Genomic DNA, 15,278 nt, shown 5'->3' on the forward strand with positions numbered 1-15,278 from the left:
TCTTTGTGCAGAATGTTTGATCTGATGTTATCGATCATTAATGTGGTTTATTAAAATATCTAATAAACTGTTGTGAAGCTTTTTATTTTACTTCCTGGCTTCCTGTTTGTATATTTTCAGAACCTAAACCAGAACCGGAACCTGATGAACTTTTTCCTTCAGGAAGAATCAAACTGAATCTGGTTTTCAGAATTTTAGAATAAACTATTTTTCTTTATTTTGAAAAGAACAGAAACAAGGTTCCAGCTTCTTCATCACCGTTTCCCATTATTGATTTACTGATCCATCAATCACAATAATCAAACAGATTAAAAAGGACACGTTTAAAATCAGCTGATCAGTCACATGACCTGAACATGTGTCAATTTCTTTTTAAGATTATTTATTGAACAGAAGAGACTCAAACAGGAAATGGTCCCCCACTGGACTCAACCCGGGGATGCTGTGGTTACGTGGCCATCCTAATGCTGCAATCCAGAAACACGGGAATCTGAGTCAAACCACTTTGAGAAACTGGTGTGTTCTCACTGTTCTGTTACTGTCTGGAGGTAAATGGCCTCCCTGCTCCTTCTGTGATAAACATACATGATGACACGGATACAACATGTTGACCGTTTACATTTGGTGCCGAGAGTCTTTGAACGCCTCGATTTTAATGTGCAACAAATGCAGCAATGAGTCATGTGACAGAATGTGAAGCTGTGATTGGACGTTTCCTGCAGCGGGAAACGTGAACAACACAACTGGTATGACACGTGACCTCAGACATGACACTTCACATGTGAGTAACACGTGATCTGTTCAGGTCTGGGACAGGTTCAGATCTGTGCCTGATGGGTTCAGGTGGTTTATGGACCCTAAAGTTCAGTCACATGACCTGCTAAGTGCGTGTCTGTGGCAACCATAAAAACAGCTGAGAGTGGCTCCTCTTCTTCACTCCTCCCTCTCCTCCTCCCCCCTCTCTCCCAGCAGGACACACAGCTCCGCCAGTCTCTGCTGCATCTTAGGGATCCCTGACAGCTGGTTCTCGAGGCGCTGCTTCTCCTCCTGTGACCAGAGACAGGAAAAAGGTAAATTAGTCCTTCAGCAGGAACAGTCAGTCATGTGACTCAGACAGACACGGTCGATTGGCTGTTCTCTGTTTCATCTCCACACGTTGACCTCTGACACATGATGGAGGCGTGTTGTTGTGCAGCTGCAGGTTACTATGGTAACTACAGTATCTGCAGAGGCAGGGTCATTGGTTTTAACATGTACATACTATCACTGTGAGGATATTTCCTGCCTTTATTACAAAGACTGGACTCAATCCAGGATGTAGTGTTTTGGTCGGGTTCAGAGACTTTGAATATTTCGATATAGAGTCCAAGACTCTTCAGACACGTCTTCAAACTATGGCTGCAACAACTAATAAAAATGAAAAGCATTAGCTCGTCATTATCATGATGAAAAATAAGTCTCAGCAGCTGTTTTACTTTCACGAAGGTGCAGTGAAACATTCAGGCGCTGATCTGAGGGTGAAACATCACCCTTCACACAAAGTCACATTTTTACAATAACATTTCATTTGACTTTGAATCACATTCAGGACTTCTCTGCAAGTCTATCTCAGACCAGATCCAACATTCACAGTGCATAAAGACCTCCACCTCCATCCATCAAGGCCAGGACAGAGAGACAGACCTTCAGAGAGAGACGAGTTGACGCATCCAGAGGTTCAAACCTCCATCCTCCCTCTCCATCAAACTGCAGCAGGTGAGAGTGGTACTTCCTGTTGCAGAGGACACAGAAGAAGAAGAAGAAATAGATTCATGATCAGGGTGTGGTAGCAGAGACCAGCTCGGAGTTATGCTGCCCTCTCCAGGATGCAGACAGAACTGCAGCAGGCTGAACCCAGGACTTCAGGAAAAGTGTGAAAGTGCAAAAACACAACACAAACCACTCAGAACAAGATTCAGAGATTAGAGAATCTGATGTGGTTTGTTCACACTGCAGAGAAAAACCTGAACTTGATCTGTGATGTGACGTCCGTCCTGATGTTACAGGTGCTACAATGTCACTGTGGCCTCGTGTCTGATAATGAATCATTTTCATTTGAAAATACTGACCACAGCGATGGTCTGTGTGTGATTGACAGCAGAGCTATCCCAGCATCCTTTGCAGCCTGGAAGATGTTTCCCTCCACGTCGATGCTGACGGCGCTTGTACACTCGTCCAACAGAGCGTAGCGAGGGCTGGGAGAGAGACAATCGACACACATGGAGAGAGAGAGAGTCAGTCGATAAACCAACAAACAAGACGGTAAACACCTATCATCCATGTCCAGTGTGTGATCCAGACCCAGATGCCAGCAGACCCCGCCCCCTCCTCTTGGAGGAAACTGAGGAACCGTAGGCATGATAGTATATATGCAATAATACCTCCACTAACATCCCCTCCCGGTGTGGACAGATTAATATCATCCAGTTCTACTGTAATGGTGTAGTTCAGCACTGAACTGGAAACACAGTGCCATACTGGGAAGGTCATTGGTCAATAAATACTTACTGGTGGTAGAACATGCGAGCCATCCCCATCCTCTGTTTCTCTCCTCCAGACAGAACATCCTTCCAGTCACTGACCGCCTCCCAACCTGACACACAGACACAGGTCACTACAGTAACTACAGGAAACTACTGTAAAATCAATATAACTGCAGTACAATACAAGAAACTACAGGGAACACTGAAAAACTGCAAACAAAGTAAGAACAGGGAACCTACAGTAAGCTACAGGAAATTACAGGTAACAGGACACACCTGGACATGCACCCTTTATTATTATTTGTGAGCCCCCCCAAATAGGGGTGTGTGTTTGAAAATCAGAACCAGTGTTGTGTTGACCAGAGGAAACTTCTCTTCATTCCATTACATATGGACCCATCTCTAGGTGTTCTTGATGTTTAAAATGACCTAAACCAGCATGTGTAGACTTACTGACTGGACATGAAAACCGGTCTGACCTAGGTGGCCAGTCTTTTGTGTGAAGAACCAGTCGTTGGCAGTGGTTCTCATAGAGACTTTTAATACTTTTCCTGTAGTCAGAGTTTCTCCATCCAGGATCCAGTCCAAATTTCCCTTGTTATGAGAATTAGAAGCTGCTGGTTGGCATCCATATTTGTTGTTACAGGTGTGTTCTGCTCCCAGACTTTCAAAGACTGTAGATATGGGATCTGTGCTGGACACAGTCTTGCTGTGTGAACTTTCCAGTCTTTGAAGAAGTCTTCAGAGTGTGTCTTAACTTTACCTGCAGGTCAGCTGATCAAACAGTTGATCCTGGTGCCACAAAAACACACTCACCTCCTTCTCGATCCAGAATATAGACGAGATGGACAGTCCGAAGGATCTCCTCCAGATCTAAATCAGTGATTCCCCTTTGAATCATGTCCTCCACAGAGTCTGGATAGATCACCTGGTCTCTGAGGTTCCCCTCTGACATGTAGGGTCTGTTCAGAACACACACAACTACATCACTACTACAGTACTACTACAGTACCTGGGGTTCTGGACAGGACAATAGTGAGAATACTGGTACCAACAGTAGTAGTAGTACCTCTGTGGGATGTAGAACATGTGCTGTGGTTCTGGGCGGTACAGGACTCCTCCATAAACCGGCCACAGTCCACTGAGGATCCGAAACAGTGAGCTCTTCCCGCAGCCATTTGGACCCGTGATCAACACATTCATGCCCTCATCCACCTGAGACACAGAGAATAGATCCACACTATCAAAGGTAACTACGGAAAAGCTGAAAAGAAGATATTGTGTGGACATGCAATGTGGTTTCTGGTCCATCTGAGTCCGAGTAGGTGAAGAGTCTGAAGAGAAGGAAAAACAGGATGAAGAAATAAAGAAATAAAATGGTCCCTGTCTACAGCTGCAGGTTGCTCAGCACCAGTCGATGGTGTGTCAGACTTTAAAATGAAGAAACCTCCAGCAGAACCAGGCTCAGGGTGTGCGGGCATCTGACTCGACTGGTTGGGGTTTTTCTAATTGTCTACTGAGTAGGACACGCAGCCCTGGTTGATTGTGACGTTTAGTTGAATGGTCCCTGACAAATGACTCTTGGTGCTGTCACCCCATCTCTGACTTCATCTTTTCTAATTCCTCTTTCACTAGTGTTTCACTCCCTGAGGTCAGAGGTCACAGCCGAGCCTACAGCTAATTAGCATTTACTGAAACACAGCATGTTTAAACAACAGAGGGATTATAGAGAGGGACATTTTTGTGGTCAAGAATCAGAGAGGAAGAGACAAGGAAACAGAGATGGAAACAGAACAGACAGAAGAAGAAAAAGAACATTGATGGAAACAGTAGCTTCTCTCTGTCGTCTATTTCTTGACCTCTGACCTCTCTGCTCTGACAACTGCTCTGCGATTGGTTGGCATTTCGGAGCTGGAAAGTGTACAATCATTGTCAACACATGTTAAGTTTCAGTATCAGGCTGATCCTGGTAGACTTCAATGCATCAGTAGCATCTAGCATAAAGCTGACCAACATTCTGCTGGTCTGGTTCTGTCCTCAGCCTGTTCACGCTTTCACAACATCACAGTGAAAAGTGTGAAAACTGATTTGGTCAGATTAACTCCATTCACTATCTGTTTTCCCTCAGGTTTGATCCATGGAAGACTCATCATTAACATGCAGTAACTGGAATTTATCTGAGAGATAAAATTTTAATCAGCTAGGTGAGGGCGCATGTGCATGCTGCGATCAGTAGAAAAGTAGCGCTCCTTTGTCTCTTCTTTTTTAACTGTTAAAAGTGCTGTTAAAATATAAATAAACCCACTCACTGTTTCAATCACACCCTTGATCTTATTCTGACATACAGTGTTGAAATTGATCATTTAATAGGTTTTCCCCAAAACCCTCTTTTATCTGACCATTTTTTAAATAACATTTTAATTTACTGTACTAAACTTTATTTCTTTACTACAGGAAGGAAGGACTCCAACTCCCTTATGTCAATCAACGGCTTTGGTGCCTTTGCACATAGACCAAGATTGTTAAACTACCGGCAGGTCATGTGGAGGTGGTGTATGTATTTACGTGTATAACAAATGGTGTAACACTGTTGTAGTGAGGGAACGTTTGTGCACCAAAGGTTTAGAACTTTTATCTGTGTCCATGCCTTTGGAGGCTACAGCTGCTGTGCTTTTTTATGGGAGACTTCAACCACTGCTCCATTGCCCACAGACCATTCAGCATGAAGTGGATAAATGCAGCTGTATATTACGACGTTTTGACTCAGCGTGAAGCTGCAAGTGCAACTTAACTAACTAACCCAGAAATGTCCCCACTCTTATCAACACTCTCCATCAGGTACTGTCAACAGCTGTTTATCTTATGAAGAGCTCAGAATTGTTGTCTACTCTTATTTAAATAAAGTACGTGTGTTACCTGGATGTTGAGGCTGGACACCACCACATCTCCGGTGGGTGTGATGATTGGCAGTTTCTCACAGCGAATCCCATTCTCCACACTGATCACCTCACCTGCACATGGGCAAGAGGAGAAACTGAATCTAAACTTCTGATTGTCTCAATTATAAGATTTTCCTAAACTGTAGCAAAATCTAATTATGTGGGTAATCAAGTGTCATAGTGACCTTTTTAATAAAGAGAGAAGATGTGTTGTCTCAGACCGCACTGTCCTAATTTTCTGTCTCTTTCTCCAACCTGAATTCAACCTCTGACCCACACTGACACAAGCTGGTTTTCAGTAACTGCAAACAGCTTAACATATATAAAAGGTGACTCACCTCTCATCTCCAGAAGACGACAATAGACCCTCTGACCGTGCTGAACCACTGCTCCTTCACTTCCTGCTGCTGTTAACTCCTCATCTCTGTCTGCAGAACGACGGTAGATTCCCTGATTCACATCCTCAAACACATCCAACATCTCAGAAACCCGAGCTGTGTAACCAGCCAACTCTGTTACCTGAAAACATGCAGACACATGGTTTCATCACAGCACCAGGATCACTGAGATCAAAATCACACCTGAGAACAAACACATTTATTTTTGTTTCAAAGACATGTTTATTTTGTGTGTCTTTGAGCTTATAGCCACAGAAAGGTACTTTAATATGCGAAGGAGACTTTAACATCATACCAACTTTTAATATACACGGGAATCTTGAGAAATATTTCAGACCATGCACCACTCTACTTGGTGTTAGATTTGGAAAGCAGACCAAAGAAAACTATTTGGACACTCAATGCAAGTTAACTTTAACAATAAAATTGTTGTCCCAGAGGTAAAAGCTAAAATTCTAAATGTTCTTGATCTTAATGATAGTTGAGAAGTAAAATATAATATGGGACATCTTAATGACATCTGTGAGGGACTAAATAATGTCCCTTAGTACAGAACTTAAATTGGATGAAGAAAATAAACTGAAGCAACTTGAAACTAATACAAAGCACTTCTTGTCAAGAGTGATCAGTTAAGGAGTTGATGAGAAATCAGTTATTATTTACAGTTTTACCAATATTTCCAAAAGGAAATTAAGCTGGAGCCTAACGAACAAACAATCCAAACTTCATTAAATATTGTCAGGGAATTATTAAAGTAAGGATTTCTAACAACTATATTAAAAAAAGAGGGAAAAGGAATTAACTAATAAAATTACCTGCCAACAATGGGAAAATGTGTGGGAGGTATTAGGTTTTTTCACTTCCTGTTCTGCCTGTTGGAGTGAATTTAGCTAGAAAAAAATAATCTGCCATGTTATTACTCCTAAACATCAAAAATACCAAAAATCAGTAAGCTGGGTCACTGCCAAGTTTTCTGCACTCAACCAAAAATCCACATATACTGGTAAAATATCTGGAAACATATTCTTGGAGTACAAATACAACTGAAATGTTTGTCACTGTATTTCTGGGTGATTTACATTGTGACATAAGAAGAAATGAAAGAAAATATTTTCTGTTGCAGCAAAAAAGTCAAAAATCAAAAATGGTTCCAATCAGTCCGACCTACAGTAAATAACTGGCTGGAATTTGGAAAGAGGAAGAGAAAGGAGGTGAAAGCAGAGCTAAGGGAGTAGGTGAAGGAGAGCATGATATGTACCTCTTTGTATGAGCTCATGATCCTCTCCACAGCGTCAGCTCCAGCATTTAGGAGATTTCTGGCTGTTGTGAAGGCCTGAGTCCTCTCGCTCACTAACTCCTCCTCCTTCATCACCAGTGCCGCCTGCTTCACCTCCTCAGAGTCTGAACATAAAGTTACAGGTCAAAGGTCACACATCTCAGCTCCACGAGTTCATTACTAATGTATGTTTACTAGATTTGGGCCATTCTTGATTCATACAGTTGCCTCAGGAAGTATTCCACTTTTTGACTATTTTACTGAACATTTAACTTGAACAAACCTGCAACAATAACTCACCATGACAAAGTGAAAACACGTTTCAAGCATTTCTGAGGGTCTATTAAGGGTCTATTGTGTGTGTGTGTGTGTGTGTGTGTGTGTCTGTTGTTCTTCTCATCATATTTAATATGTAATTGGGTATTCCTGATGTGAAGTATTTACCATATTCAGAGTATCCTGTGGCAGTGATGATGGGCACAGCGACCATCACCAGGCCAGAGGCGCTCCATACGTACTTCATGAGGAACTGTTCCAACATGACATACCAGAGACGTTTGAGCAGGATCTGATGGATCTGAGAGGACAGAGCCATGTAGCTCCTCTGGAGCTGGGCCATCTCCACCTATAGGTCAACCACACACATTGCCCAGTGAAGGTAATTACTTTAGTCCCCTGTTACACCTAATTATGATCTAACAGCAGGGGGCGCTCAGTCGGGTTTACCTTGTGTCCTGCGTAGAAAGCAATCTCCTCAGAGTTGGCAATGATTCTTGAGTGCATGTATCTTAGGTCTCCTTTTCTCTTCGCCTCCTCAGCCACCAGCTTACCAAATCGGGGCGAACAGGAGCGCAGGACTTTAGCAGTAAGCGCTACTACCAGCCCCGCAATAATTGATGGCCATGTGGTGTTAGCTCCTGCCAGAGGAACATCACAGTGACCTCTTCAGTCTTTAAACAATAAGACAGGCAGGCTCTGACCTTCAGTGGGTTATGTTTCCAAAGTGGAACGTAATAACACGCATATACCTTTAGACTGAGCTGTGCGAATCAGTGTGTAACATGTGACAACCACATCCAGGATGGGTTTAGTCAGGTTGGAGTAGAGATGTGCGATGGAAGCTGAAAACATGACGATGTCCTCGGTGAGAGACTGATCAGGATTGGACAGACGACTGTCCATGTTACTGACACGGTAATAAGTCTGCAGAGACACAGAGGAGCCAATTTTGTCAGTCAAACTGTGCAATACCAGGTACAAAGTGCTTTATGTGAATTCACACTACATTATATCAGCACATTAGTCTGTGAAAATTCTCAGTCGTCCAGGTGAAGGAAGTCCAGTTGCCACGACTCAACTTCCAGATCAGGACATTAGGGAACTAAATCAGGGACAGCTGTAACTAAATGTCCACAACACAAGATACATTTTGAAAGTGCAGGACAGAAATTAAACAAAAATCTCACTGACAAACACTTCCATCAAAATCAAACAATGACATTTGACTAAAGCTGTAGTAACTCTATTCAATTCAGTTTTTATCCAAAGACTAAAACTAAATGAGCCGGTGGCTCTAACACTGGTCAGTCCTGTCTCAGGCCTCAGTGAATCAGTCATCATCAGGACAGTTTGTCTGTTACCTGGTTGGTGAAGTACAGCTCGTAGGCGTGGGTGACCAATCGGCTCCTGAAGCTGAGGCTCAGCTGACCCTCCAGGAATCTGATGGCGCTGTTGATAAAGGTTGCAGGAACTGCAACAAGAAGCCACTTAGAGAGCTGCAACACGAAGGCCTGGGGATCCTTCTGAACGATACACTTCACTATCAGACCTGAGAGATCAATACTATTGATTATTAATGCTCCTGCAACAATTCAACACCAAAAAACACAACGTTCACAAATCCTGGCACAGACTGGCAGAGACTAACAGGGGCCAACAGGGACTGATGGGGACTTACCATCCAGAGAGGCAACATAGATGGACAAGAAGGTCCTGGACATCAAAGTGAGAGAATGCAGAGCCAGGAGGCCGACTTCTGGACACAGGAGCTGCGGAAATAACAGCTTCAACAGCCGAGACAGTCTGAGGACAAACTCTCTGTTAACTGACGGAGACCTGAAGACACAAAAAGACAAAGAGTATTGAACTACTACTTGTATGGACTGTCTGTGTGTCATATTACTATGAACTATTGTTCCCTGTGGCTGAGGGAAAACAACTGAAAAGTAGCCTGACACTGGCTATTACAGTAAGGTCGACTAATGCCCCACATTATATACATCTATAGATTAATTTCATACATACATATAGTTATCCTGTGGGTAAGTACACACATACATTATAACAAATATGACTCTTATTTCTTTCCATATTCTACATATCCTGGTACATGGGGTGTGTTATGTTCAGATGGGAGGGGTGGGTAGATAAGTTTTTCATTGTGAATTAAAAAAGTTTGGGGCTTATCAAACTTTTCAAATAAAAAAAAGGTCCTGAAATGAAACTAACTCTGGTCCTCAAATACACAGGTAAACAAACACACCCACATGTCTGTGGAGAATTCGTGTATCATCAGTTTATTCGTTATTTAAAACAAAAAATAACATAAACTTAGACTTCATAAACTTAGTTTCCAGAAACAAAATTTAAAAAGACATCACAGTTATGGCCGAGGACTGATTTAAAGCATTTTAAATGACATCGGGTTCCTTTGACTGTTACTATGGTTTTTTAATAAAAATTTCCACGAACAATAAAATTTTATAAAGACATACCATCGCTGTTACCACAGGGATATATTTAATGTACAGTGTTTGCACTTTATGATGGTTTGATACTGAAATAAGCAGCTGTAGTCCCAGATAATCGGTCTTGTCCTTGGACAAGACACCGAAACCCCGCAGTGTAGCGCTGACATACCGTCTAGCAGCTGTCCAACCACAATTTCCCCAAGGGGATCAATAAAGTATTCGTTATTATTTAACAGCCTGTGCTCCTGTGGAGGATAATAAGGCACGACATGTCACTAAATCAAACGAAATTAGTTTTCATTTTTAATTGAAAAACGAATGAACCAATGATAAAAGGATTGTAGAGATTCTCAGTCATCCTCACGTTTACAAGATCAAACTTTGTAAGATAAGAAATTTGATCTTATAACCGTGAACCGTGAGAATGTCTTCAGGATTTCTCAAGATGTTTCACGGATGGAAGGAGAAACGTCAGGAACAAAAAAAACAATTCCAGTTGCCACCCACATATTTACCTGCTGTCACTCTTCTTCTTCCCTTCACCGTTTTCCACAGTGCTGGAGGAAGTGGTCCCACCCTCAGGGAGGTTACCCCCAGCCAGCCGTTTACCTTCTGCATTTCTCTGTTAACAAAACAAACACGGCCTCATTTACCTGCAGTGTTCTAACGTGTGTGTGTTATCACAGGTGCTGTCTCACCTGTATACTCTTCCAGACGTACGGTGATAGCTTCCTGACAGCGTAGGCGGCAAGAAGCACAGCCATCACCTTCTTGAACCTGGAACTCCGCCTCAGGTGAGCTGGCAGTTTCTGATAGGTAAGCTGCATGACAGACAGGTGGCAAGCACGTCACAGGAGTCCAAATTGAAGCTGGTCCCAGAGGGTCCACTAAGTACTTCAGCCTCTTCACAGAAACAACATGATAACCCCAGAGTCTGATCCTCCACCTGAAAAGGTGAGACAGGAAATGTTTATAGGTGGTTGTGGTATGTAGGATGTTACAACAAAAAGATTATAGTTGCAATGTTCCAATTATTTTATATTTGTTTCATGGCACTAAAGAGCTGTTGGGAAATATTAGTGAGGAAAGGCAATAATAATTCTTCAAATGGACAAGAGTCCATTAATGAAAGACACTAATCATCAAGTACAGACACTTATCAGAATAAAACTTGGTGGTGGTTGATAAAGTCAACAAGACTAAAGACATACTCACAAGATCACACGTTCTGTAGAAAGAAAAAAGAGATCGACAAACTGTCCACCTTTAATCTAAAAGATCTTTTTTTAAATAATTATTTAGTATTAGTGTTGTATACAGTTAGGGTTAATAAAGTTTTATCCAAAAGAGGCTACAACACATTCTGTCAGTCAGTTGTCCTATTTTTCTGTATGGTTCTCCGTCTGCAGCCCTGTACACCATTACAGTCTGAAATATCAGCTTGGTATCAGTACCCAACTCACCTCAGTATATCGCCTCAGTATCTGTATGCAACCAAAGTACCTGCTCAGTATCTGTATGTGACTGAAATCTTTCCCTGTAACCTCTTACAATTCAGACTTTAATCAGTGAATATTCTGACTTATTGTTACATAGTCACCTCTGGTTCCACTTCAATAACTAAACATGGAATTCTTATAATATTCATGGCTCAATAAAGGCTTATTTTATCACTGGGGTTTGGACCCAGCTAGCACTCAGGGTGTGACAGTGGAGTTTTACACGATAAATCCTGTAATGAGCAGGTCAGTTGGTAACGACCACTCAAATTATTAATCTCTTACAGCAAAATATCAACATAATCGATGGTAGATCAGCATAATCAATAATCTACTGATGTCATCAATATATCAACAGAACCAATAATAGGATAACATTATCAATAATCTAATGACATCATCAATATGTCAGCAGAACAGATATTAGAATAACATAATAATCTATTGATGTCATCAATATATCAACAGGACCGATATTACAGAAGCATAATCCATAATCTAATGACATCATCAATATGTCAACAGAACCGATATTAGAATAACATAATAATCTATTGATGTCATCAATATATCAACAGGACCGACATTACAGAAGCATAATCCATAATCTAATGACATCATCAATATGTCAACAGAACCGATATTAGAATAACATAAACAATAATCTAATGACACCATCAATATGTTAACAGAACTGACATTAGAATAACATAATCAATAATCTAATGACATCATCAATATATCACCATAATCAATGTTAGATAATCTAATGACATCATCAATATATCACCATAACCAATGTTAGACAATCTAATGACATCATCAATATGTCAGCAGGACCGATATTAGATAATCTAATGATATCATCAATATGTCAACAGAACCAATATTAGAATAACATAATCTATAATCTAATGACATCATCAATATATCACCATAGTCAATGTTAGATAATCTAATGATATCATCAATATGTCAACAGAACCAATATTAGAATAACATAGTCAATAATCTAATAACATCATCAATATATCACCATAGTCAATGTTAGATAATCTAATGACATCATCAATATGCCAGCAGGACCGATATTAGATAATCTAATGATATCATCAATATGTCAACAGAACCAATATTAGAATAACATAATCTATAATCTAATGACATCATCAATATATCACCATAGTCAATGTTAGATAATCTTATGACATCATCAATATATCACCATAACCAATGTTAGATAATCTAATGAAATCATCAATATGTCAACAGGACCGATATTACAGTAACATAATCTATAATCTAATGACATCATCTATATATCAATAGAACCGATATTACAGTAACATGATCTAATGACATCTATATTTCCATAGAACCGATATTACAGTAAAATAATCTATAATCTAATGACATAATCTATATATCAATAGAACCGATATTACAGTAACATAATCTAATGACATCTATATTTCAATAGAACCGATATTACAGTAACATAATCTATAATCTAATGACATAATCTATATATCAACAGAACCGATATTACAGTAACATAATCTAATAACATCTATATGTCAACAGGACCGATATTACAGTAACATAATCTATAATCTTATGACATCTATATATCAATAGAACCGATATTACAGTAATATAATCTAATAACATCTATATGTCAACAGGACCGATATTACAGTAACATAATCTATAATCTAATGACATCATCTATATTTCAATAGAACCGATATTACAGTAACATAATCTATAATCTAATGACATCATCTATATATCAATAGAACCGATATTACAGTAACATAATCTAATGACATCTATATTTCAATAGAACCGATATTACAGTAACATAATCTATAATCTAATGACATCTATATATCAACAGAACCGATATTACAGTAACATAATCTATAATCTAATGACATCTATATTTCAATAGAACCGATATTACAGTAACATAATCTATAATCTAATGACATCTATATATCAACAGAACCGATATTACAGTAACATAATCTATAATCTAATGACATCTATATATCAACAGAACCGATATTACACTAACATAATCTATAATCTAATGACATCATCTATATATCAATAGAACCGATATTACAGTAACATAATCTAATGACATCTATATTTCAATAGAACCGATATTACACTAACATAATCTAATGACATCATCTATATTTCAATAGAACCGATATTACAGTAACATAATCTAATGACATCCATATTTCAATAGAACCGATATTACACTAACATAATCTATAATCTAATGACATCTATATATCAACAGAACCGATATTACAGTAACATAATCTATAATCTAATGACATCTATATATCAACAGAACCGATATTACAGTAACATAATCTATAATCTAATGACATCTATATATCAACAGAACCGATATTACAGTAACATAATCTATAATCTAATGACATCTATATATCAACATAACCGATAATCCGAAGACTCAGATTATAAATGCTGCTACATGAGTAATAGTACTTTTAGTCCTTTAAAACTTTAATCGAAGTAACACTGTGAATGCAGGACTTCTACTTTTACAGTGTGGTATTAGTACTTGTTGTAATACCTCTTACCCTAAATTACAGTGAACACACTCACGGTACCGGTTCTGCTGACCGTTTGACCCGTTAGTCCTTCAAAACCACTTGAATCCAACCGGACCCGGTAAAGTCCCGGTAGAAAGGGTTCAACGGGGGGTTAACGTTAGCTGCGGTGACCGTTAGCTGAGTGTAGCAGCCGGTTAACAGCCCGCAGCCGTCGGTATTCACCGGGATACCGACTAAAAACCGTTTTAAGTGACTGTCCGGTGTAAACCGTGCTACCTTGCCCGGTGAGCTGACAGTTTGACCCGGGTTTACGAAGCTAACTTCACCGAGATATGCTAACTGCAGCTAGCCGCTAGCAGAAGAGGAACTTTGTTTTTCTCTAATGTGGACCCGGAAAGATCAAAGTTTAACGGGTTAAAGTGAAAGCTGCCCTCCGGGATCGGAGCGGCACACCGGTCACTAAACTCTTCATATGTCTCCTCCATAAACGTCATTATATCACCGTTTAACGGACTTTAGTGTCGCCGCCTGCACAAAGTTCAGCGTCGGTTACCTGAGAGGACGGGCCGCGTCCTGATACTCAGATACTCCCCTCCTCCCTCCTCTCCTCCTGACCTTACTTCCTTTCCTTCTTTTTTCCTCTGTCCTCCCTGCTGGGCTACAGCTGGTTACCAGCTGCTGTGAACTTATCTTTGTACCTGTTGAACTGTTTGTAGATGGGCGTTGGCCTCAGGTTTTTTAGAAATAGACACCTGCCTGCTCACTGACCTGTATCCACATTAAAATTCAACATTTACCTCTTATTTACGGTTATGTATTATTTTACTGTGAAGCTTTAGTATTATATTATACAGTACTTAATATACACACACATATATATATATATATAGTACTTCTACAGCACATAATTCTGTTACTACTTCTTACTATTGGTTTAGTAGTGGTATTTGGTTCTTTTTATATTATATACACTGTAGAACTGTATTATTACTGATATTACACGTACTGTGCTGTATCTACCATTATAACTATTACCTGTTGATATTTCACATCATGGCTCTGACCATATATGTGTCATGAGAAAACCTGGCCCTGGGCACAGTCTGAGCAGTGGCCCCCATTAGAGCCCCCAGACTGAGGAAGCCTGGTTTCCATCTTTAAGTGTGCTGTACACATTAGGGCCGATCAGTAACCCGGCCACGCAGCAGCTGCACTACTGAACCTGTACTGAGAAAATCTGTTCAGGTTTCACTTGTACACTCTCAACTATCGTAGATTCAGTTTTTTAATGTTG

The 15,278-nt window shown here is 40.1% G+C and overlaps 1 protein-coding gene across 4 annotated transcripts; it reads right to left on the reverse strand.

Moving 5' to 3' along the window:
• Nucleotides 1-535: 535 nt before the first annotated feature.
• Nucleotides 536-14,625, reverse strand: abcd1 (ATP-binding cassette, sub-family D (ALD), member 1). 4 transcript variants are annotated; one of them, XM_026367681.1, is made up of 17 exons: nucleotides 14,538-14,625; nucleotides 10,584-10,831; nucleotides 10,401-10,507; nucleotides 9,093-9,250; nucleotides 8,776-8,963; nucleotides 8,164-8,338; nucleotides 7,862-8,052; nucleotides 7,580-7,760; nucleotides 7,118-7,260; nucleotides 5,800-5,980; nucleotides 5,439-5,533; nucleotides 3,592-3,737; nucleotides 3,339-3,484; nucleotides 2,548-2,632; nucleotides 2,109-2,234; nucleotides 1,684-1,771; nucleotides 536-1,047 (listed from the first exon to the last, which is right to left on the reverse strand). In XM_026367681.1, exons 2-17 carry the CDS (start codon nucleotides 10,710-10,712, stop codon nucleotides 934-936), a joined length of 2,253 nt encoding a protein of 750 aa, XP_026223466.1. In that variant the 5' UTR covers nucleotides 10,713-10,831; nucleotides 14,538-14,625; the 3' UTR covers nucleotides 536-933. The 4 variants fall into 4 exon arrangements, with proteins under 4 accessions (XP_026223466.1, XP_026223467.1, XP_026223464.1 ...); XM_026367682.1 differs by lacking the exon at nucleotides 14,538-14,625 and adding an exon at nucleotides 14,012-14,531 and having other exon boundaries at nucleotides 8,776-8,885; XM_026367679.1 differs by lacking the exon at nucleotides 14,538-14,625 and adding an exon at nucleotides 14,012-14,531.
• Between the last annotated feature and the right edge of the window lie 653 nt (nucleotides 14,626-15,278).

The sequence above is a fragment of the Anabas testudineus genome, chromosome 7 (assembly GCF_900324465.2).
Source record: "Anabas testudineus chromosome 7, fAnaTes1.2, whole genome shotgun sequence".
Lineage (NCBI taxonomy): Eukaryota > Metazoa > Chordata > Actinopteri > Anabantiformes > Anabantidae > Anabas > Anabas testudineus.